At 39.5% G+C, this 24,585-nt stretch overlaps 1 protein-coding gene across 1 annotated transcript in view; it reads right to left on the bottom strand.

Moving 5' to 3' along the window:
• Positions 1–1,927: 1,927 nt before the first annotated feature.
• Setbp1 (SET binding protein 1) overlaps positions 1,928–24,585 on the bottom strand; it is a 354,179-nt gene continuing 331,521 nt past the window's right edge. Inside the window, exon 6 of the mRNA XM_042675182.1 lies at positions 1,928–2,645. Coding sequence (XP_042531116.1) covers positions 2,026–2,645 — 620 coding nt within the window. The 3' untranslated portion in view covers positions 1,928–2,025. The remainder of the gene's footprint in view (positions 2,646–24,585) is intronic.

Raw genomic sequence — 24,585 nt, 5'->3', positions numbered from 1 at the left:
ATCTTTTAAACCTACATATCTCTAGGATACGTGTGGCTGACCTGGTGGGCAGCAAATGGTGTGAAGAACACGAGAGACGGTGCTTTGTGGGATGGCTCTTAGGTGATTTCAAACATCACACACCACAGATGCTTGCAAGCATATTGAGATTTTGAAATTTATTCCCATAGAGACCCATCATTTATTCTCTTCTGTTCACAAAGAAGACCCCTTCCTCTTTCAGGAAATAATATTGCATTGTGAAGTGATCATTCAATTTCCAACTGGTCTCAACTTCCGGTAAAGAAACTTAATTTGGAGGTAAAGCAGATATTCTAGTTCCCATTAAGAAATTTCATTCTGTCTTTGTCTCCTGTTCTATAATCTACTATGCCAGGTATTTCTGATGTCTTAAGAAAGGTAAGGGGAAGAGTTAAGGGAGGAAATTGAAAATATTTATATGAATTTTAAAAAACATCTATGGCAATGGAATAATTTTAAATTCATTCAGCGTCTTCTTAACATGTTTTACGTGGGCTGTGGGTAATAGAATATCTGACCACGTTAAACCAATGGCTAGTGTACAACTTGGATGAGAAATGTACAGTTGAAATTGACCATTTAAAAGACAATTTGTCACACACAGTTTGCATCCATGCAGACTGATAGATTTATAATTACATTATGTACAAAAATGTTTTAGTGTATTAAGGCAACCACAGTTTGGATACTTTGTCCAAGGTGGCTAGATACAATTAGAGTGGTGATACCCTTTGAACTTTTTTTTGTTTGTTTTTAATTTTTTTTAGATAAGAACACTTACTCCCATTTGCTTTTAAGAAATAATTAGCGAGAGATAATGGACTTCTATTGTCTTTTTGTTTCTGTTTCTCAACAATCTATGACAGGTTTCTTTGTATGATAAAAAAAAATTCACATACCAGGGCATTGCTAGACAATTTTTTTCTGTTGGGTTGGGGCTTTTAATTTTTGGTAGCTTGTCAGGAATTCCATCTTCTGTGGGGTATTAAAACTAATTTTTTTTCCTGCCTGTTTTCTACCGATATGTTGTCAGTATAAAAATAACCTGGTTGACGACTTCGGTCAACATATCCCGCATCTGCTGAGAGTTGCTTATTAAAAGGGCTCTCTCAATACTGAGTATCTGCTTCACAATGATTGGAATTCAAAGCCATGTTCCTTGGGATAGAGCACGCTAAGGGTGAACTTTACAACACAGGTAAGATTTACATTATTTAAACATGTACCAAGAAAAGGGCAGCGAGTTAAGGAAAAGCGCACAGGGAAGTACAATGGACAAAGGAAAAGCAGGAACAGAAGGTGTAAAAGTCAGCGTATGTGAGCAAGAGAAGGCCTATGGAAGAATGTGAATGCAGGTCTAAGGTCACCTGTCGCTAAGAGCCCACCACCTGATCATGTGATTCTATCTGAGAAACTGTATTTTGTTAACGGAAAGATTCACCTTGAGGATGACACCAGTGCCCCAAAGCCTAGCAGGGATTGAAAACACCGAAAGAAATAGGAACCAAACAAAACCCAAAAACCCGATTAAGTGAAAGTGGGTTATAACCAAGCCCGTGGAATGTTTCCTAAGTGAGGGTGTTTTCCCTTTTGACATTTTTCCTGGCCAGCACACGAGCTCAGAATCAAGGGCACACCTTAGATGTGAGGGACTCGGAGGAGGGGCTGGCAGAGAGCACCAGCCTTCTGCTTCTGGGTGGGTGGGTGGGTGGGGTGGGGTGCAGGGGTCTCCTGCTTCCTGCAGAGGATCTGGCCACACTCAAGTTGACAACTATGCCCCGGTGCAGCCCGGACCAGCTGCTGCATTTCCTTGGCGATCCCAAGAACTCCCTCTCTTCCCCCCTCCCCCAGGGCATGGATGGTTCAACCCCCTCATCTGGCCCCCAAACTGCCCGCCCAGCCCGTGTCCCTGCGGTGGAGGAGTCTACCCCCCGTTCCTGCTCACTGCACTTCCAAGGCGTCAGTCAAGTCCCCAGCCCTCGGGTTCAGACGTCCAGACCTGCCCTAGGCGAGGACATCACTCTCGCTCCCACGGGACTTCCTGGACCTTTTGGCCTTCACCTCCTCTTCCTGGGGAAGGGGCTGCTGCGGTGGGGGCGGCGGCTGCTGTGGAGGCTGCCCTGGAGGCTGAGGTTTGTGTTTCCTCTTCCCACCTCGGGGGGTCTTGGGCAGAGGAGGGGGCGGGGGCGGGGGTGGGGGTGGAGGCAGGGGGGGAGGCGGGGGCGGGGGCAGAGGCGGTGCCTCCCGGGCCATGTGGATGACAGCCTCAATGGTGGCCATGATGGTGTCCTGGCTGGTGGCCGGCTCCAGTACAAGCGGGCTCAGGCTAGGCTTTTGGCCCCTTTTGCTAGGAAGGTCGATGCATTTTTCCAGCACTGGCATTTGGTCTCTGGAGTCCTCATCGAATTGGGTGGGCTGCTTCCGGGGTCGCCCTCGCCTCTTCTTGACGAAGTTGTTGCCTGTCTTTGATTGTCTCTGCAGCCGCTTGGCCTTCAGGATCTTGTTCACGTGGTCCAGGTTCTTCTTGGTGGACAGTATCTTGGTGTAGTTGCACATCTTCCGCACCTCGCACTGGATGGCTTCGATCTCCCGCCGCTTGAACCGCTTCTTCAGGGAGGAGCTGGCTGCAGAGGGCAAAAGAAAAGAAACTGAGCACATGACTCCAGGACAGCAAAACGTGGGCACCGCACGGATATCAAGTGTTCTGTCTGGTGTAAGAACCATGAAGGCTGAGAATGTAGCTCAGGGGTAGGACCCACAGCCCTGGGTTGGATTCCCAGCCCTGCAAAAAAGTTGTTCTAAGAACAAGTAATCAAGGGGGAGGGGGTGTGTAAATTTGATCATAGCACATTATATATTCATGCACAGAAGCCTTTGCATAGTTCATTTGCACTAAGAGAGAATTATGGATACTTTGGAAGTGACTCAGTACTTGGCTATTTTTTTTTAGTGTTTCCTCTTTATTCACTTTGAAAACAAAAATAAACAATGTTTTGATTCTGTTACAGGTGCAGAGAGTTTCAGTTTGCGTTACTTCAGTTCTCACAGTTACAAGAAACAGTCATTCTACGTTAAGGACATGAAAACTGGCACTTGGCCTTGAATGACAGGAACAATAGCCAAACTACAATATATATTTCTTCATTATTTTCCTTACCATTGATTTAATATTTTAGCCAAGCCTTTCATATTCAGCCCAACTCAATTTAGCATTCAATTATGCTTCCTCTTTTTATGTGGATGTTGAATGAATAAAATGACCCATAGTCCTCCACAGTCTGCAGTATGATCACACAGGACACACTACTGATGTCTTACAAATGAGACCTTGACCTGATCTAGAATATGTCACCAAACTGTTGTGTTAACCTTCATCTATCTATGATTACTTCCTGAACACTCTAGTTAGGATGGGCACAGTCTTTTCCCATGTCAGGATTGCCTGGTGATGTCCAATTAACCAACTCCTTCCAAACCAGTTCATCCTGGGAACCTCCAGGGAAATATCCGCCAGGTGTTTCTGAATCACTTACCCTCCCCCTGCTGAACTGTTGCTTGCAAAGAGCTCTTTTCATGTGCTGGTGGCCAGATGCGCCTCTTTTTTATGAGCCCAACTTCTCAGGAAGTCCTGTACTGTGCCACTAAATGGCCTTCAGAGCTGCTTCGTTTTGAAGTTCAGACACCATAAAGTGTGAATGGCTTCAAGACATGCCAGCCTTTTGCCTTTAGCTCATTCTTTCCCTTTTTATTGTGTGCAAGCAGGCACATGTACACATACCCGTGTATGTGTGTGTGTGTAAACAGACACGCACATGTATGTGCATGCACCCTTGGACACACTGCCCCTCCTCCACTCTGGCTATCAGTAAACTTACCAATTATGTTCTCACTGAACTCTTTGTTGTTGTGATTTACCCTAAATGTTTAACCCTGAAGAAGCAAGCCTGGGTAAAAGACCTAGGTCAAAAGGGGATGTAATTCATCTCAGTATCTTAGTTTAGTGTGCCCTTCCATTATTTTATTCATGTACCACTAGGGAAACAGAATACATATCTTAAGAGAAGGAAGGAGGGGAAAAAAAGCGTAAAACTTGGACACTACTCTCCTTCATTCTTGGGTACTCCCACTTCATTCTTTCCCCTGTCTCCCCACTTCTCTCTCATGCTGTGGCCATCACAGACCTCCAGGAAGGTTTTATTTGAAGTTATTTATGCCACTAGCTTCATGGAGTGGGAAGCGCTGAGTTCCATAGGCCGGGTCAAACTGCTACAGCTTTTGGCCAAAGGTCAGCTAGACTGACTGAGCAATGAATAACTACTGAGCGATCTTTAAAATAAGTTATAAAGATCAAAATAGAACAAAGCCAAAGTGAGCTTCTGACTATAAAAATAAAACTTTTGTAGTTAGTCTTGTTAAAAAAAAAAGAAAGAAAGAAAGAAAGAAAAGCTTGTTCAATTATCAGTTCTCAGATGCAGGCACTGATTCTGGTCTGGCTTTGTGTATCTAAAAGGGCCTTGCATGGTGCCTCCTTCCTGGGCAGGATTTAAAGGTTGTTTCTGCACTGACAAATCAGACTAATCATTGCTGCCTCAGAGCACAACCCTTAAGAGAGATTTATTTTGGATTTTTAAAGTGACTCTTGCAAATATAGTGACACTAAGAGTTAGCAGGCCTCCCTTTAGAAGCAAGGATTTACTTTGTGCCATTCACAAGCAAAAGAAAACTAGATTCAAGAAACTTCTGGTATTATTTCAAATAAAGGATCCATTTGCAGTTATATTTTCCCTTTCATTTATACTATTTGCCAAGAAAGAAAATGCTATGTGACATATACTACAAAACTCCAAGCAGAAAGTAAACAATTTTGCTAATATTCAGTACAGCATGAAAACCTGAAGTAAATAAGTGAGTTGACATTATTTACCAAGGAAAGTTTGATTGAAATCCTTCAGGAACTTTTTGGAGGCAAATATAGCCAATGGATTATCCCTCTTTCTTTTTGGAATAAAATGCCAAAAGACAACAAAAACCTAGTAGATAATCTCATACTCATTATGTAGAGCATGTAGCTTTGACTCATCATACTTCTGTCTCAGGATTACAGGTGTAGACCAACATTCCTTATGCTTTATTATTACTCTCTCTCCTCTACTATTGATTGAGCTAAATATTTACTCTCTTTCCTCTTCACATGATTGTGTTTTTATTTTCATTTCATTTGTGGATATATAAGTGGTAAAAATTAAATCTGAAACCATGTAATGTTGGCATTGGTGTAAGGAACTAGGATTGTTGTAGATTTTTTATGAAAGCATAAAGTGGCATAATCACTTTGGACTCTTATGGGGTAAAAACTATTAGAGTTGAAGATGTATAGGTTCATTTCCCAGCAGCCCCATCTCAAAAGAGCCTCTTTACTCACTTACAATAGGAAGCAAAGGATGCAAAGGGCTTCCTCCACAATGACTTTATAGAACTTTACTAAGCTTTCGAGAACAGTCTATTTAGCCAAATTTTCTGGAATGGTGAAAACATTCTTTATCTGTACCATTTCATATGGTAGCCTCTAGATACACATGCCTACTGAGCACTTACAAGGTAGCTAGTGTGATTGAGAGTTAATATTTAATTGTAGTTGTCACATTTTCCAAGGAGGCTACTTTATAGACAGCAAAGGTCTAGAGTGAACCAACTCAAAATTCAGAGAGAAGGATAGGCAAGGACACCTTGAAATATATAGGACACAAAGAGCTCCAGATAGCAAAATGGAAAGTGTGGGGACTTGCAGTTAAACAACATGGTGTCTCAAAAACACATGTGTATGTGTGTGTGTGTGTGTGTGTGTGTGTGTGTGTGTGTGTGTATATATATATGGGGGGCTATACATATACATACACATTTCAGGTGAATGGAGGGAGAAATTATACATTTAAAAGTCTGAAGAAACAGGATGACCTTATTTGAATGCCAATTTAAACACAGTGTTAAAAGACATCATCAAATAAGTTTAAATTTGAACCCGGCCTGGGCATTCCTAATTATGGTAAATTTTCTTTTTTTTAATTTTTTTTTATTGTGAAAATACTGTACAGAGGGGTTACAATTACATGAGCAAGATAATGAGTACATTTCTTATCAAGCATTGTAGCCTCCTCCTTTGTTTCCCCTTCCCATCCCTTTCCATCCTCCCCCCCCCCCCCCGCACTCCCTCCCCCCCAGTAAATTTTCTTAGTTACGGTTATTACATTGTGACCATCTTCTTATTTTTCAAAAATGCATACCAAAGTACTTATGGGTGATATCATGAGGTCTCAGAGACTGGCATCAAAATAACAAGGAAAAGGGGAAGTAAGAAGAGGTAATGAGGAAAAAAAGTGATCGATTGTGAGTTTATACTCTTGAAGCTGAATGAAAGATAGATGGGCTTTATTTATTTTATTCTACCTGCTCTGGTATATGCTTAACGTTTTCAATGATACAAGGTTAAAAAGCTATAAATGATAAATGGCACAACAGTATTTCCCCAGAATTTCAGGACTGAAGAGAGTTCTGTTTTTAATCCACTTGGGGATTTATTTCACCTATAACATTTCGTAAGAATAGGAGACATTTTTAGTGGAGAGCATGTACCCATGACTTCCCTAGAAAGCACACAGTGATTGCTGCTCTCCCTCATGGCACCACAGTGTGTGAGACCAAATGTATTCTCTGTTTCAACTGTGCCCAACAGTAAGTAGAAGTCACAAATGTTCAATGGTAGTGTTACAACTTAGGATCTCCCTTCCTTTCATACATTGTAATGTTTGGGTTTTTTCCCCTACATCTACTGAACATCTGAATTATATTTTGTTCTTATGCTTATTATCCAAACATTCAGCTGAGACTCATTATCCTTGTGTGTGAATAATAGCAGAGTGTGTATAATGGAAAGAGCCTTCCCTGTAGGGAAATGAACCAGGATGAATCTTTCATGCCTCTTGGTCTCCCTTCATTTCTTACATTGCCTGGATAGAATAGATATTCTCCAAGCTCACTTCTGGACTAGACTTTTCTCCTACACTCATTAGCCATTGCTTTCCCCAAAATATGAGGTGGCTTTCTAAAACACCTATTTCTAAAATATTTATTAAATCCTAGTGTGAGGGGCAGAAGACTTTGGACTTGGCAGGATTTGATATTCACAACTCATTCTCCTTATTGCTTTGCTGTCTCTCTAAATCTTTACAGATTTTTCTCTCTTCAACTTGTTTCATTATTTTGATAGTGATTTCTGGCCTGTAAGATTGATACCATATTTGCTCTCCTTCCTATAACTGTCCTATATGCTGCCTGCTGCTCTTTGTTAGTCTTAAAGAAGAATCATGAGTGACCCAGGAAAAATGCAAATTCATGTCTTCATAACTCTGCAATATAAAACACCTTCAAAAGGCTTAAAGTTGCTATGCAAATGTCTGAAGTGGTTTTCATTCAGATCTAGGACTTTTTACTCCTATTATCAGACCATAGCCACATCAGCATTTCCCTGATTTGACTCACATCTTTAATGATAATCAAAGAACGGATTTTTTGTATACACACACACATAATACACATATATGTGTATGTATACACACATATATGTGTATATATACATATACACATACACATACATAGCATAGCCACTGTGAGCCAGGCTAAGGGCTAACAATGTTTAGCTATTCAGATGGTTTTTAAGAAACTGGTGCTAATGTTGGGAGACTGCTTTGCCCATGTGTAAGACATATGTTAATTTTACAAGAAAGATTGTGTGGTGTGGGTGAGGGGAGCCGATTTATTTTTGACTCTTTAGAGTTATTCTGTTTGAGTGTCCTTGTGGCGAGGTTGGGAGAAAAAGAGGAAGGACGAATTACCTGAAATGAAGTTGCTTTCTAAGTTATAGAGAACTGGAACACTGTTGGTCTTAAGACAGTTTGCTGCAATGGGCATTTCCTTGTATACTGATGTGTTAGAAAGTTCTCTGCATGCAAAGGCCATTTTTTTTCCCTCTACATTTTCAGTGTAGGAATCATTCATACAGCAGCACATGATCTGGTGCATTCTACATGGTAAGCAACTACAAACTCAAGGGAATTCAATTGTCTCATGTTCTCCAATGTAGTGTGTGTGTGTGTGTGTGTGTGTGTGTGTGTGTGTGTGTGTGTGTTTCTTTGTATTTTGTGCTTGGATTTGACTCCATAATGGTCTTTTATTCTCCTAATGGATGGTTTTATTTTTTGAAGGGAAGTATATGAGGCAACATGCCTTGATGTATCAACTTTCCCCTTCATCCTGTGAATTTAAATGACCTTCTTACAGTCCTGGCCTTTAAAACTCTTTTGAAAAAAAAAAAAACTAACAAGTTGCCTTTCCTGAGCAGGTCCCTGCAAAGCAGAGAACATCTGATGGAAGCTCAAGCCCTCGAGTCCAACTCTGTATGTGTAGAGCAGCAATTTAGAATTAAAAGTTAGCAGATGTGTGGGATTCGCCCTGACATGCTGTTCTTTCCATTCTGTTTCTCAAAATTGTCTTAATATACTTTGAGGTCTCCTTGAGAATGTGACCAGCTTGTTTAAAGCCCAGTGAGTGGTTGGCTAGTTCAACAGCAGCTTCCTCTGGAGTGGTTGTTGTGAGGAACTGTCTTATCTCTGTCCTTCACATTTTTCCTGGGACAATGGAGGAGGTGAAGCAGTACAGGTGTGTGAGCCCTGAAAGGACACCAAACATCAAATGCCATTTGTTGGATAACTCCTTACATCTTCTTAGCAGCATTCATGGTGTTAGGAATTTAAAATCTTGCCTCTGTTCTCCAGGCTCTGCTGTTTGGCCCACTAAGGGGGCTTTACTCCTCCAAGAAGAAGCAGGGTGATTTAACAGGCTACAGAAAGATTATGCTAATTCATATTTATATCATGGATATTTAACACATAAGCACTCAATTAAGCATTATAATGCTTTAAAAAAAATGGGACCACAGAGATATCGTTGATTGACACGTACTTCAGTTGATGAGTGCCAGTTACACTTGGCATCCTGATCCTCAGAGAAGAGAGCCGATCACAGACATTCAGAAAGCTAACGGGGCATCTCACCAGTGTGGTGCCGGTGTTGCATAGTTTAAATGCCACAGCACAGTAGCCCATATAGTTAATTTTTATTTTTTAAAAATCAAGGTTTTGTTTGTTTTGTTTTGTTTTGTTGGTCGTGGGGTCTGAACCCTGGGCCTGGGCGCTATCCCTCAGCTCTTCAGCTCAAGGCTAGCATTCTACCACTTGAGCCACAGCACCACTCCCAGCTTTTTTTTTGCTTATGTGATACTGAGGAATGTAACCCAGGGACTCAGGGATGCAAGGCAAGTGCTCTACCACACAGCAACCTTTCCAGCCCCCCAAACAAGGTGTTTTGAATAGAAAAATAATTCAAAATCCTTTGTAATGAGATTAAGAATATTCACGCAGAGTGCTATCAGTTATGTCAGGAAACTGCATAAAAAGAATTTTTTACAGAGCTTTTGTTGTTGGCCATGGTGGTCCTGGGGCTTGAACTCAGGGTATGGGCATTATCCATGAGTCTCTTTGTGCTCAAGGCTAGTGTTTTACCACTTGAGGCACAGCTCCACTTTTGGCTTTTTCTGAGTAGTTTATTGGGGGTAAGTCTCCCAGACTTCCTTGCCCTGGCTAGCTTCAAAATGCAATCCTCAGATCTCCACCTCCTGAGGTAGCTAGGATGACAGGCATGAGCCACAGATGCCTGGCTGTTTTTTTTTTTAATCTTTGCTCTTTATTATTTTATTTTAATGTATTTATATTGGCCTATTCTCTGTATTTTTAATATTTTACATTGGTGAAGGATCAGTCATGAATGGTTTATAGTTTTTAAGTACATTGTCAAAATTTATTTACATTTCATGATGAATTTGGCACTTTTTCTTGGGCAAAAAGGCACAGGTTCTAAATGTTCTCTCTCTCTCTCTCTCTCTTTTTCTCTCTTTACAGTTCATGGGCCATTACCAATGTTACATGTACTAATGTCTAACAGTTGTTAGAACATAAACAAAACACTTAATGTTCCTTTAAGGTAGAGTAGGCCAGAAAACAACTGCTTTAAGAAATAAACTCATCTTTAGAACAATATATATATGTATATAACTCAATTTATAGAAAGAGCCTATTTTGTAATTGGGGATATTTATATTGTTTTTGTAATTTTGTTACATATTATATATGTATATATATTATATATTATATATGAACTCTCTATATATATATGAAATCTACAAGCTTAAAAAAAATCAAAAACCTGGCCAAGTGTGGTGGTACATTCCTGTAATCCTAGCTACTCTAGGAAATAGAGTAGATGTAGGAAGTAGGAAGATAAAGGTTTTAAGGCCTACCCACATGGCAAAACTGCACAATCCTATATAAAAATGAACCAAGTGAAAACAAAACAAAAATAAACTGGGGCATGACCCAAATGGTAGAGTGCAGTAAGAGTGAGGCCGTGAATTCAAACTCCAACACTGAAAAAAAAGGTGCAATGCCTTCTGATTTTCAAGTACGTCTAATTATTAGTTTAAAAAACCAGTTTGCTAAATTTCAATACAAACCTTACCTAATTGATTAATATGTGACTGGAGCGTTAGCTATGTGTAATGTTTTTTTAACCAAAATAGCTAACAAAATATAGAAAATAAGCACACTTCAGATTCACACGTTTAGATTACTTTATCATAATGTTTAAAAAAATTCAAGACGAAGTTGAAGAGGAAAATAAGATAAAGTAATAGAAGGGTTGAATTTACTCCCAGCATATTTTTGCATATATGGGAATATCACAATGAAACCTCATTTGCGAATTAATATGTCACCCCAAACCATCATAACAAGAAAGAAGAAAAGTATAAAAACTTTCAACAGTAAGGACAAAAGGAATGCAACTCAAAAATCATAATCAGGTTTCTGCCTTAAAAATTATTAAAATATTATTAAAATTATAAAATTGGAATAATATTTTGATTATAACAGAACTGTCTCATTAATATTAACAAATTTGATGAAAATTAAAATCTGTTTACACCATTATGACTGGTGGATTATGTCATTTTTAAAAACTTATGTCAAAAGATTCTACATATTTTTTTAAAATGGAATGGGAATTTTCTGGGGGCTGGCATTGAATTGCAATCCTCTTGTTCTCAGTTTTCCAAGTAGCCAGGATTATAGTCATGAGCCACAACTGTCTGGCTAAGAAACAATAAAGCTTCTTGAACACACATAACATATGTGGTTCTTCATGTCCTCAAAACAAACAGTATAGGTCCTGCTTTAAGGTAAAGGCCTGGCTAATATTTCCTGATGGATTGTTTAGAAGGTAAATGCCTCAAGACCAAGCCTGGATTAAAAGGAGGCTTCATGTTCCCTAGCTCACCACTAACTGACTGGAAGGCAATTCAGTGATACTGAGAACCCCTGTACCCATGGAAAGCTTCTAGAATGAATGTTGAGACTGACTTGCTTATTCTTAAGTTCTGGGGGGCTGGGAAGATGGCTCAGTGGTAAAGCACTTGCCTTGCATGCCTGAGGCTCTGGGTTTGATTCCTCAGCCCCACATAAGCAAAAGGAAAAAGCTGGAGTGGCGCTGTGGCTCAAGTGGTAGAGCGCTAGCCTTGAGCTGAAGAGCTGAGGGACAGCGCCCAGGCTCAGAATTCAGGCCTACAACCGGACCAAAAAGAAAAAAGAAAAAGTTGGTTGTCTTAAGTTCTGGTTCCAAGAACTTCAGAATCCTTGACTTGTTTGATGATGACCGCATACTACTAGTCCTCATGAGCCCAGGGCTTATGTGCTAAATCACTTTTGGATCTGACAGACAGAGGTAGGAGTAAATTGATAACACACACACACACACACACACACACACACACACACACACTCACACAAACTGTGGGTGAGGTGGTGTGGGGGGAGGGAGGAGAAAGGGAAAGGTGTGAAGGAAAAAGCTAAGAGATTAGAAAAAAAGAAAGATATTACATAATTCCTTAAAAAGTGTTTGGTACACATTCACTGGTACACTGCGTAATGATCAGAGCACAAAGTAAAAAGGAGAACACAGTTTCCACCGTGTGCTGTGCACACCAGGGTGCTGTGTGATTAATACTGGGGGTCTCCAGCCCAGATCACCAAGGACATCCTTTAAGTAGAGGAACTTCTCTGGGCGTGAGATTTGCTAGGGTCAAAGTTGCTTCTTAAGAAGGGAGTTGGAAGTAGTGTCACTGGTAAACTGAGGAACACAAGAGCTATTTTGTCCTACAGGTTCAGTCAACTTGGGCTTCCGTTTGTTGCAAGGTAAGTCAACCCCCATCATGCTACTTAGACAGCCCAAGAGGCTGGACAGAAGCAGAATTCATGCCAGACAATTTAAGCTGCATCTGTGAAATCTCACCGCCGTAAAGCTTGCCACCCAAATTAGGGTGGGTGCACCCTCTCTTAAGGCTCTTTATATTGTCTCTTCTTTCCTCTGAAATCTGGTATAGCTTTTTCCTTAACCATGGAGGTCATCTTTTATATAATTCTCTATTACATAAGCATGCTTTTATTTACAAGAGGCTTTCATTCATTCTCTCTTTTGAAGTCTGAAAAGAACAACACAGGTGAAAACAAGGAATCATATAACAACATGAATTTAGGAGAATTTCTATCTAATTTAAGTATATATGCGGAGATAAAATAAATCTTTGTTGAGCATCTTGGAACTCCAAGAATTGTATGCCATGATAGATACTTATGCTTTGTTTCTTTGTTGACTGTAATAACTGCAATTGTATATGTGATACTGTGTCTCTTTTGGCAACCTGAGAGAAATGATGTTGATTACGATACTAGAGGGATGAGGTGCTACTGTTTTTTCTTTTACAATATGTGGTGGTGCTGGGGCTTGAATCTACGGCCTCATGCATGGTAGGCAAATGTTCTACTACTGATTTTTTAACTCCAGTCCTTGTGATTCTGATTTATCAGATAAGGTCTGCGTACCAGCCTGGAGTTGGACTCCAGCTTTTGACTCCTGAGTAGAAGGGATTATAGGTTCTAATCTTGTTAAGGCTTCTAGTCTAGTTATCCCTATGTTGTATTTTCAGACAAATCTCTTTAGGATCTTCATTTCCGAATATAGTCTGTCAAAGGCATATTCTTCCAAGTATTCTTTGTTCTAGTAGATGTCCTTTAAAAGATAAAGATTTTTGTGTTTTCAATGAGGTGAATTCTAGACTATATTCCATTTCAGTCACACTTTTCTGGAGATTTTAATATTCCCCAAAGTTCTTTTTAAATTTTGGCACTGAGAATTGAACTTATTTCTCAAGGAGGAAGTGCTTAGCTTAAATATATATATATATATATATACATATATATATATACATATATATATATATATGGTTGATTTATTTCTATAATTGAAAGCCACACACTTACATTAATAAAGTCTACATTAAATTGTATATTTTTGAACAATGCCATATCAACAGTTTTACCTCTAAGCACTTTCATATAAGCTACCAAGCCGGGTCACTGCTATTGTAGAATTGTTTTTGGAGTGAAATGCCAAGTCTTTCATTTAAATCTGTAAAGTTTAGTTATACTAGTTTTGGTCCAATGTTCTAGTCTACTGTGAAAGATTTGAAAACTCTTTTCATTGTGTTTTCTCAAAGAGTACTTGGAATTTTTTTAAGGAATTTTCAAAGGGTTTGAATATGTTCAAAGTTAGTGACTTTAATTCTTTCTGGGCTTGATTCAAGTTACTTTATTGCATATTACTGGCTTTCCTTTTTATTGAAGCTTTTAAAGAAATACTATCAATTTACACAATAAAGTGTATTTGTATTCTTCATTAAAAAAGTAAGCAATTATTCTCATTGCTATAACATGTCTGTCCCCTTAGTAGATGATGGATGAACCCCAGAAACAATAACTTTACATTGTCCACAGATGTGTGTCCAATTCTATTATTTCCTACAATGTCAGAAAGAATATTGTGTCTGATGTTGGATAGGGAGAAAAGTCTTGCATTTTTCTTTTATCCAGAGGCAAGAATTCTGCACTAGTAAGGAAAAAAGAAAGATACAAAGTAAAAGAATACTTGGAATGGTTCTGTTGCATCCAAATTTCCACTGGATTGTTTAAAATTCAGTCCTAAATTATGCTATCAATATCATCCATCTTAGTTCAACCTGCCTACTCTTTAAAATGCCCATTAAGGACTCTTTATAAAAGATGTTCCTGATCTTCTATTGCAGTGTTTATCCTGCTCCTTCTTTAGGAAAATTTATACAGATTGCTTGTTCTTTTCGGATAGCATTTCTCTTAAGTCTTATACTCAGATTATGGGATTAAGTTAGATTTATCCTTACTCTTACACTGTGTTTTCCTAAGGAACTAGGACAGGTTCTGATTTTTTTAATTCATTGTTGGAATAAATGTTATTGATGGAGCCCCATCTTGTATTGGACACTGAAAATTCTGTGCTCTTCCCCCTATAACTAGCACCCAGCTTAGCTGAGTTTCTTGAATCTTAAAATCACTATGTAATACAACCTAAACTGGAATATATCATCTACTTTGCAAAGCCTGTGTGTGGGACATGCAAGAACTTTTTGAAGGACATTCACATCACATTAAATTGGGTCTTCACATACTTTAGCTGTTTGCACTATCATTCGTTGCTTGGAGTTAAGCTATTGCAAAAAGTGTTGTGAACAACAGACATATATCTAAACTATGCATGGAAAAGCAGGTAGCACAAACAAATTTGGAACTTGGTTGGGGTTGGGAGAGATGGGGAAGAAATGATGAAAGGGAAGACACTGATCAGGAAGTATAGTACTAAACTGACAAATTGAAAACTCTTTGTGCAACCACTAACACACACATATAAAGTTTATAATTTATTGCAAGTCACTAAGGAAACCAGCTTGACCATTTAAGGATGTGGGTTGATGGAAATATAGGTTTCCCCACAGAAAGAACACATATACATGCACACATTGTCTAACAATAAAACTCAAAACAGGCTGGGTGCCTGTGGCTCTTGCTTGTGATCCTAGCTACTCAGGAGGCTGAGATCTGAGGATCATGGTTTGAAGACAGCCTGGCAGGAAAGTCAGTGAGACTCTTATCTCCAGTTAATCACAGAAAAAGCTGGAAGTGGTGCCATAGCTCCAGTGGTAGTTTGCTAGCCTTGAGCATAAAGGACCTTAGGAACAGTGCCCAGACCTAGAGTTCAAAGCCCAGGACTGGCACACATGCACACACATCAAAACTTAAGACATCATATACACAATATTCATACATACATATATATATATACACACACACACAAACATATATATATATATGTACACACACACATGCAACATACAACTTAGATAGAGAGACAGAAATAGAGAATATGCACTTAAAGGACTTTTTAGAGTAGTTTTAAGTTCTCAGGAATATAAAGCAGAAGATATATAGAGATTTTCTGTGCATCTCCATGTCCTAACACACAGCCTTTACCATGAATGGTCCTTTCATTGCCAAAGGTTTGGGTCCACATTATAAAGGTACATTGTGGGGAGAGGTCATATGTTGTCTTGGCAAGTGTATATACATTAATTTTCTGAGCAGTCTATCAGTAGTTTATTGAAAAAAGTTACTGCGTTAACTTCTTTTTTCAAACACAGGCTTGGGCAAACTCAATGCAGCAAAATCCTTTTCTTCAATTTAACATTTGACAATTTGAGAGGAAAAAGCTCATTCATCATCTTTTCCTTTTTCAAGACCATAAATTATTGGCTCCTATGCCACGCAGCCCAAATTCTAGGAAAAGTTAGTGTAAACAAACCCAAGTTACAATGCATGGAGCAAGAAGAGTGAGTCATAAACAAAACATAGACATATGTTCTCATATAAATAAGGGCCTGGATCATCAGCTTCCAAAGTCTGCTTCCCATTAATTATACAACAAAATGAACTTTCCATATGTAAAGCCCAAATCACTTAACTCTGGCAGTTTACATAAGACAAAGACCAGGATTGTGGGGACAGAGGCACTAACAGAAGTGGATTTCAAAATAAAGAAAATCTTTGTAAAGTATCTTTAGGCATTGAGGGGCTAGAGGATCCCTTAGAAGAATGTTTTTGAGCAACAAAACTCTACCCAGGTGCCCAGGAGTACAGCTCAGGAGGAGGATTAGGATCCTTGCTCAGTGGGTTTCCTCTCTTTTGCTCTGAGTTCTTCTTTTTTTTTTTTTTCCCGCTCGTGCAAACCCTGGATACAGGTAACACATCTCCTGGAGCCACTTCACAGTTTAGGCTCCCTCCATCAGTATCTTTTTTTTTCTCTACCTTTGAAACTGTCTATTGGTACTGCCCATTCACATTTCCTATCTTAGGAAGGCCATTTAGTACTTCCTAATTTCAGGATAAAAATCAAGGAGCTATAGAGCTGTGGGAAGCAGCTGAGTGCTTTGCTGTGTCCCTTTCAAAAGGAGATTTCCTTAAATGGACTAGTAGGCTGATGTCCAATGGACATGAAAGGGACGGATAAATTTTAGTTTACTTGGCTGAGAAGAGGGAATAAAGAGACCCTTTTTTCTCTTTGCTAGTAGAGATGTGAGTGGCTTTCATTGATTGACCCAGTGGTTATTTCTGTCACATGTATACTTTGTCTCATGGTGTAGACCACACAAGGTAAGCAGAATGCATCATTCATGCCCTTTAAAGAAACTAAGGGGAAGAGGAAGGAGCTAATGATTTTTGGAGAACCTGCAGTACACGCTGGCATACGTCACACATAGCAGCAACCCCTGAAGAACTTTAGCATTCTTATTTTACAAAGTTGAAAACAGAGACCTTAGAGGGTAAGTAAGTGATTTTCCTAAGGGTGCACAGCTTAGAAATCAGAAACTCAACAATTCAAGAAAGGGTTGACTGCTCAAAGAGTCCAAGCCAGTTGCATACCGCATTCCCATAGGAAAGCAAAGAGGACCAGAAGTTAAATAGCGAACAAGAAGACCCAGACTATGAAAACCCAGGTTTCCCTTTCAATTTTCTACTACTGACCCCATCAAAGTACCAAAGCTCTCTGAATTTCACAACTTCAAAGGACTTTCCCAAGCCCCAAATTCCATAATTAAATAACAGGAAATGTTGCGGCAGATTACGCATGTTATGTCTGTTAGATTATGTGTTCCTGCACATTGTTTTAATTGAGTTCACACGTTTTCAATGGCTTCTTGCAGGGACCTAGGTACTACATCATATATATGCAATTACTCCAAAATTAAAAAAAAAAACAAACCCAAATGCAACCACTTCTGGTCCCAAGCATTTTAATTCAATCACATTGAGGGAAGTTGGGCAAGATCATAATGAAAGGTGATGGTGGGAGAGGGGGGAACCTATTAAAATCAAGAGAATATATTTCATCTAATGGGATAAATGTAATCTTGCTCCAACCAGATAGAAATCTTAGCTCCAAGGGGCCAAAGGATATGAGTCACAAAAAGCCAGAAATCTTGATAATTATGTTAATAGTTGCTAAGTAATTAAAAAAAGAAGTATAACCTCTGAAGGCCAACAAAACACAACTGCAAACACCTATTCACCCATAGCTATCATTTTGCGGACATTACCCTTTAGAATGGTCATAAGGCCTTACTCTAGAATTCCAGGTTTTTCATATTCTGACTGTAAACTTCCCTTCCAGCTTGAACTATAGTTATTTCTAAGAACACAGGTAAAACTAAAGAAATGGACAGAAAGGAGGCTAGCTCCGAAATGACACAAACCTATTCCTGTACTCACCATCTCTCTCAATTCTTTTTTTTTCTAGGATAATCTTATTGTCTTCAGAACCCCTTTAGTTGAAAATATTATTTGGTCACCTGATATTTCAGAGTCAGATCTTCTCAAGTAGTATACAAAGTTCCTCTAGGACAAGAAGTAATCTTATGCCTGTTTTCTGTGAGACAATCAACAGAACTTTATGTGGTATACAGAATAATCTACAGTTATTCCTTATCTCACTACAAAGTATTATAGTTTTGTTTTCAGCACTGACAATTTTCTGGGTACCAGTGGCTCATGTCTGCAATCCCAACTACACAGGAGGTTGAGGTCGGAGGGATGTAGGTTTCAGGCCAGCAGGGTCAAAAAAGTTTGTGAAACCCATCTCAACTGTAATGATGGAAAATGTCAATAGGAAAATCAGAGTCCAGGGTAGCCTGAGAAAAAAGCCAGACTGGATCGTAAAAATAACCAGAGCCAAAGGGGAGGCATGGCTCAAGTAATAGAGCACCTACCTAGCAAGCCCGAAGCACTGAGCTTAAACCCCAGAGCCGCCAAAACACTTATAGACATTTGAGTTAAGCTGAGCTTGATACATCATCTAATGCTCTCAGTAGTAGAGAGCTTGGACTGAGGTAAGAGTACGTAAAAAAGGAAGTGAGGATGAAGCATGGGTAATGATGCCATGAATGAGCTACAACACAAGGAACTCTTGACAGCACAGTTGACGTGACGTAATATGACTTCATTTTGACATGAGAAGGGCCATAAAGCACATGCACACACACACACTAAGTTTGGAATATGTGATGGGTGGTGTCGTTTGCTCTTTCATTTCCTTCTTGCCACTATACATTTTTTCCATTTAACTGATGGGGACCCTGGGACTCAGAAGTCTCGGACAGATACAGTGACATAATGGAATGTGTTGAGAAAAGAACTACACTGCTTACTGTAGTGAGGATTTCAAAATAACGCCATCCTTAAATTCCAATTCCAGGTTCTATTCAAGCTCAGTGTGGTGGCAAACAAAGAACCCAGCTTTCCTAACTCCCAGTTAAACAATGTTTGTAATGTCTTCAAGGTTTTCTCCCCTGCAACATGAAGTGATTGGCAAAACACTTTGTTTTTCTCTGTCACCATCTCTCTATCTCTCTTTCTTGGTCTCTATCTCTCTCTGTCGAACCTATCTCATAATCCTTGCTCTGTTCTTTCTCCCTGCCTTCTTCTCTCTAAGATACTCTGTTCTCTAAGACTTGACTGTAGCCTGCCTTGACCACTCAAAATCATTCTTAATGACCGTCATTACACAGCCCGTCCACATTGCCTGAGGCCATCTCTGCAGCAATGAGCAGGAAAGACTTTACCCCTGTCTCCACAGCTGGGCTCACTATGCCAACTTAACTGGAACTGCGAAGTTTTTCAAAAACTCTCCATTAATTACAGGAAACCCAAAGCACTATGTTCCCTTCTCATTAACATAGTTGCTTTCAGTTGCCACTAAATTATCTCACCACCATTAAACCAACAATCTAATTAGACTTGTGGAAATGGAAAAGCCAAGGAACAAGGCAGCTGCTGCACTTTCATCTCAGAACTGGTCATAAAATATTTGTGCCCTTTCGTTCTGTGCTGCATAAAATCTGCCCCTAGAAGAGTCTCTTCTCACTCTCTCCCATTTATAAAGAAGGGTCTGCATATTTGATATAAAACGAGTATCTTAATAGAAATCACTTCTCATAGGGGAGGTTTTCTTTCTGCATTTCACAGAGAGTGGAGCCCTCATTACAATAATCGCACCTGACTCCCCCTGAGTCTGCTGCCTCACAGCCAAACCTCCCACTGGGCTTCAATGGAGGTGTGAATGATACTATCGCTGAGAAGAAGATAAAATGTATTATTATCATTACTCTATTTTTAAGAGGGTCTGACTGTAGCAAGAGGTGGTTGGGAATGTAATCTGCATGAAGCATTCAGAGAAGATAAATTGAGTTAAACTTCTTACCGACGCAGCACTTTCAAACCTGTCATTAAACCTTCTGTCTTAAAAAAAAAAAAAACCAACAAAAAACCCTTCAGTTCTGGAGAGAAAATGATTAAACTCAGTCCAGACATGTTTACTGAGAATGTACCCAGCATTCCACAGGTTCTTGGCACCAAAATATGATTGTGAATTGCTCAGGAGTGAATTTCTTCTTGTTTTTTTTTTTTTTTACCTCTATTATTTTCATTTTTTCCCCTGTAGATCCCAAGAACCTAAGATTTCATACAATGTCCAATATTCATTAGATGAGACGATCTAAACAGAATGGTTGCTGATTAGGGAAACTATTCAAGCCAGAACTATCACATGTAAAATAATTAGGGTACAGCAAAGGTCCCTGTATCTCTGGTCTTCCGCTAAGTAGTTCATACTAAGAATGTTATAGATTTTCCAAATGAGGGGAGATACTGTACATCCAATACCTCATAGATTTTTTCTTTTTATGGTGCTGTGTTTTGAACTCAGGACCTTAGAATTAGAATTGCTGGGCAAGTCTCTACCACTTGAGCCACACTACTGTTTATTTTATTGTTTTATTTTTCAGGTAGAGTCTTATAACTAGTCTTAGACTGGGATCCTCCTACCTTTCCCTCCCATGTTGCTGGGATTACAAACATGCACCACTATGACCAGTTTGTTCCCTGAGATAGGTCTAACTTCTTTGTCTATACTATGATCTTCTAATCTCTAATTTCTGTATATAGGCTGCCTTTTAAGCATAATCTTCTTCTGAGGTAACCCTAGTGATTAACCAAGGGTTGGGCTGCCATTATTCAACAAAGAAGATTGGGGGCCCCCAACGTCCCTTAGTCCCTTCTGCTAAACATTCTTGGGATGGTTACTGTTTCTAGTACTAGGATGGAAAATAAAGGCAAATCACTGTCCCTCAACTGTAATGAATATAATACTAGAGTGTTTATTTTCATGTGTGAGTTCTCATGTTTTGTGCAGGTAGGAAGCAGTTATTCAACACATTTCAATCAGTATTTAATGAGGTGTACTAAGGATTGAGGTTTTAAAGGAGAAGATTTGACCATAGAAGACAGGCAATCTTCCAATTCAGTGTGGAAAATAAGTGAGGGTACAAACACTGTGCCAATGTAAGGACCAACAGCCCATGGATTTATAGAGAGCAAAGAAAGCACAGAGGTTGTAGCATCCAACTTGACCTTTAGTGCTTCTCAAAATTTGTGTCACAGAGGGGCTGGGAAGATGGCTCAGTGGTAGAGCGCTTGCCTTGCATGCCTGAGGCCCTGGGTTCGATTCCTCAGCACCACATAAGCAAAAAGAAAAAAGCTGGAAGTGGTGCTGTGGCTCAAGTGGTAGAGCGCTAGCCTTGAGCTGAAGAGCTGAGGGACAGCGCCCAGGCCCAGAGTTCAGGCCCCACAACTGGACCCAAAAACAAACAAACAAACAGAAAAGCTCTGACCAAACCTTCACGTAGGTCCCATGGTTTCCCTTATTTGTAATATCTAGTATATGTATGAGTCAAGCGGAAAAAGTCAGATAATGTGATGTCAGGAAAATGAACCCTTAGATGTGTATTTTAATCTTTTTTTCTTTCATGCATGTGTTTCTAACACATTTATAAGATTATCTCTTTGTTGCTTTGTATGTCCCTCCCCCACAGTATAACCCTTGCTTTCACTATATTTGATGTCAGTATAACTTGTGGAGGAGATGGGGAAAAACCAGTTGTTTAAGGATACAGGTGGACCTGTTGCAACAATGAGAAGTACAAGTTATCATGTCCAAAACGAACTTTACAACGTTTGTGCGGGTTGGGGGGGGGGGGCTGGGGGGGGGAGGAAGGAGAAGGATTGGGATTAGGGGGGGAGGGAGGAGGCTGGGAAGGGATGTGAAGGGTAAACAAAGGAGGAGGCTGCAATGCTTGGTAAGAAATGTACACATTATCCTGCCCATGTAACTGTAACTCCTCTGTACAGTATGTTCACAAATAAAATTAAATTAAATTAAAAAAAAAAATTTGTGTCACAGAAGGCATGCTGGGTCTTGAAGAGTAATCATGGACTAATCACCCAAATGGCATTCCATGTGGGTACAAGAGAGCAAAACATCTCAGAGTAGAAGACATCATAGCAACCACAATAGTAATAATAATGACGGCACAGCAATGATGACTAACCCTGTACTATACTTTGTAAGGTATTTTCCTACGTGTTCCTGTCCTTAATCCTCCCATTTTATAAACGTGAACACTGAGGTCTGAGGCTAACCATCTAGTAAGGGCAGGCAATATGAGGTAAGAACTGCATCGTTCTAGTGGAATTTCATGGACATGGAAGAGTAATTTGCCAACTTTTTAGGAACAGGGCCAGTGATTTCCATGCACTCTTCTGTTAAGAGAAGTTATTAAAGACATTTGTTCTTCTGGGACTTGCAGGTACTGACTGCAGGTACAGAATCTGTCACTCTGCACGTTAATTTGTAGACGTCTGTCCAAAAAAAAAAAAATTCAGTGTAGCAGAAAAGTTAAACACAGAGGTTATGTTGCCTGTTGTTGACATGGACTGAGCCACCTTGCTAGACAAGCCTGTATTCCTATACAATCCCTGTACTAAGAAGGCTCGCTCTCACTACTGTTGCTTTGGACATCTTTATCAGCATGATGTGTCCCTTCTTAAGGAGTTGAGCAAGAACTGGCAGGCATCCTTTGCAAACCGTGCTCTGGCAGTGGGGATCTGAAAGAAGTGCTGCAATGGCTGAGGTTTCTATGAGATGGGCCTGGAAGTGGGTGGGAGGGGGCGGAGTCAGGGAACAGATTTGGGGGCAGTTGGGATGCTTTCCTGGAATGTTATAGTCATTGTAGAAATGGCTGAGGTGCCCTATGATCCAGATTAAATCAGAGACAAACTTATTTCCTCATTTTGGGGTGGAAATAATGATAATGATGGGTTTTTCAGAAACTTTTGCGTGCTCTGGTGGGTCCCCCAGGAGAGTGGAGCAGATTCCAGCCCAGCTGGGACTCTCAGTAGCCCAGAGCCCATAAAGGGCAGTTTTGCCCAAAGCACAAAGCACAGAGGCGGTGGCAGCCTGGGGAGGGAGGCTTTCTAGATAAACACAGACTCATTTTGTGATGTTTCAACAGGAGTCTTTTTCAGTAGTACTTTTCAGATAATTTGACCAATTGTTTTAAAATTAAGCTTTATTTTCTCTAGATCTATATATTTTATGACTGTGGGCTCGTAAGAATTAATTTTATAAACTGAGGTCCCATTTAGAGTGTGTGTGTGTGTGTGTGTGTGTGTGTGTGTGTGTGTGTGTCTCCTTATGGTTCTTGAACATTTATTTGCTCTGTTTTGGTGTTTTGGGAAGACAAGGTTTTTGGCAAAATTCCTCTGTTATTTTAGTTAGGGGATTCAGATAATAATTCCACATAAAACGGAAAGCAAATGAAAACAATAATTGTACAATCCTTAAATTCCTGCTTACTGCTTTCTTGTACTAGTGTATTATTTTATCATTCAGAGATGCCTCTCATACATGACAGCTGATGAAGAGCAAAATCACACATTAAAATTTGGGAACTAAAACCAATTTTTATAATCACTGGTGTCTGGCTTCCTATATTTCATTACAATTAGGATGTGGGATTCATACTATTCTTTGTCAATGTTATTGCTTTATTAAGCTTAAAGTTTTCCATCTTGATGATGGGTATAGTAAGTTTTGATTGAGTTAAAAGTTTGGTTGATAACTAAGTATATTACCTATTATTAGCCCCTACACCATGAGAAGCAAAATGCTTCTAATTTGTAAAACTTAAGTACTATCATTTTCTCATGGGCTCTGGTATTGTTAAATGAAGTGGATTATACAGTTTGAGAGAGAAATGGATTATTACCTTTATACAAAAAAGAAAGGCTGAACAGTGTTATATACTTTGCTATTACCTCTCACAGAACTATACCTGGAACAATTGGATTTTGCTGATGGCATCCCTCCCTGATAGATGCTTTTTTCTCCTTCTACTTAAAATGAAAGAATATCATTGGAGTTTGAGAGAGGGAAAGAAGGAGAGAGAAAGGAGAGAAAGGAAGAGAAGGAAAGAGAGAGAGGGAGAGAGATATTGAGAGAGAGAGAGAGAGAGAGAGAGAGAGAGAGAGAGAGAGAGAGAGAGAGAGAGAGAGACTATCAACTTTTTCATCATGCTTAGTCACCAAACCAGAGCAATTTTGTTTTCAGGCTCTTTATTGAGTTATCACACAAACAGAATCTACTTATTAATATGGTCTTCCCTGTATTAGGTAACTACAATATAGTTCTGTTAAATACAAGGAGAAGAAAAAATACACTTAAGAGTGAATTTACAAATTGTCTATATATTGCATGACCTCCCAAGAAGTTTAGTTCAATATGCAGAGCATAAGAAAAATTAGCCTGACTTATTTAGGTATGGATTATCTGATATAGTTATTAAATCATTATTGGGCAAGTGTAATAGGAGTTGTTTCAAATTATGCATCACTTTGAACAAACTTTATTGAAGCTTTTACTGCATTAGCCCTAATTACTTACTATAATGATGTGGCACTCCCTTGCATCAGCCCTCCTATGCTGAGCCAGGGGACTGCAGTGGATCAATAACTATTGAGTAGTTTGATCACGCAAGCTGACCTGTTGGAGCTCCGATGGCAACCACTGCTGTCCCTGCCTCCCTTCTTC

Source organism: Dipodomys spectabilis, unplaced genomic scaffold (assembly GCF_019054845.1).
Source record: "Dipodomys spectabilis isolate Male_0828 unplaced genomic scaffold, ASM1905484v1 ptg000024l, whole genome shotgun sequence".
In the NCBI taxonomy this organism is placed as follows: domain Eukaryota; kingdom Metazoa; phylum Chordata; class Mammalia; order Rodentia; family Heteromyidae; genus Dipodomys; species Dipodomys spectabilis.
Note: the sequence above shows the minus strand (reverse complement) of the source record. Positions and strands in the feature narration are given on the sequence as shown.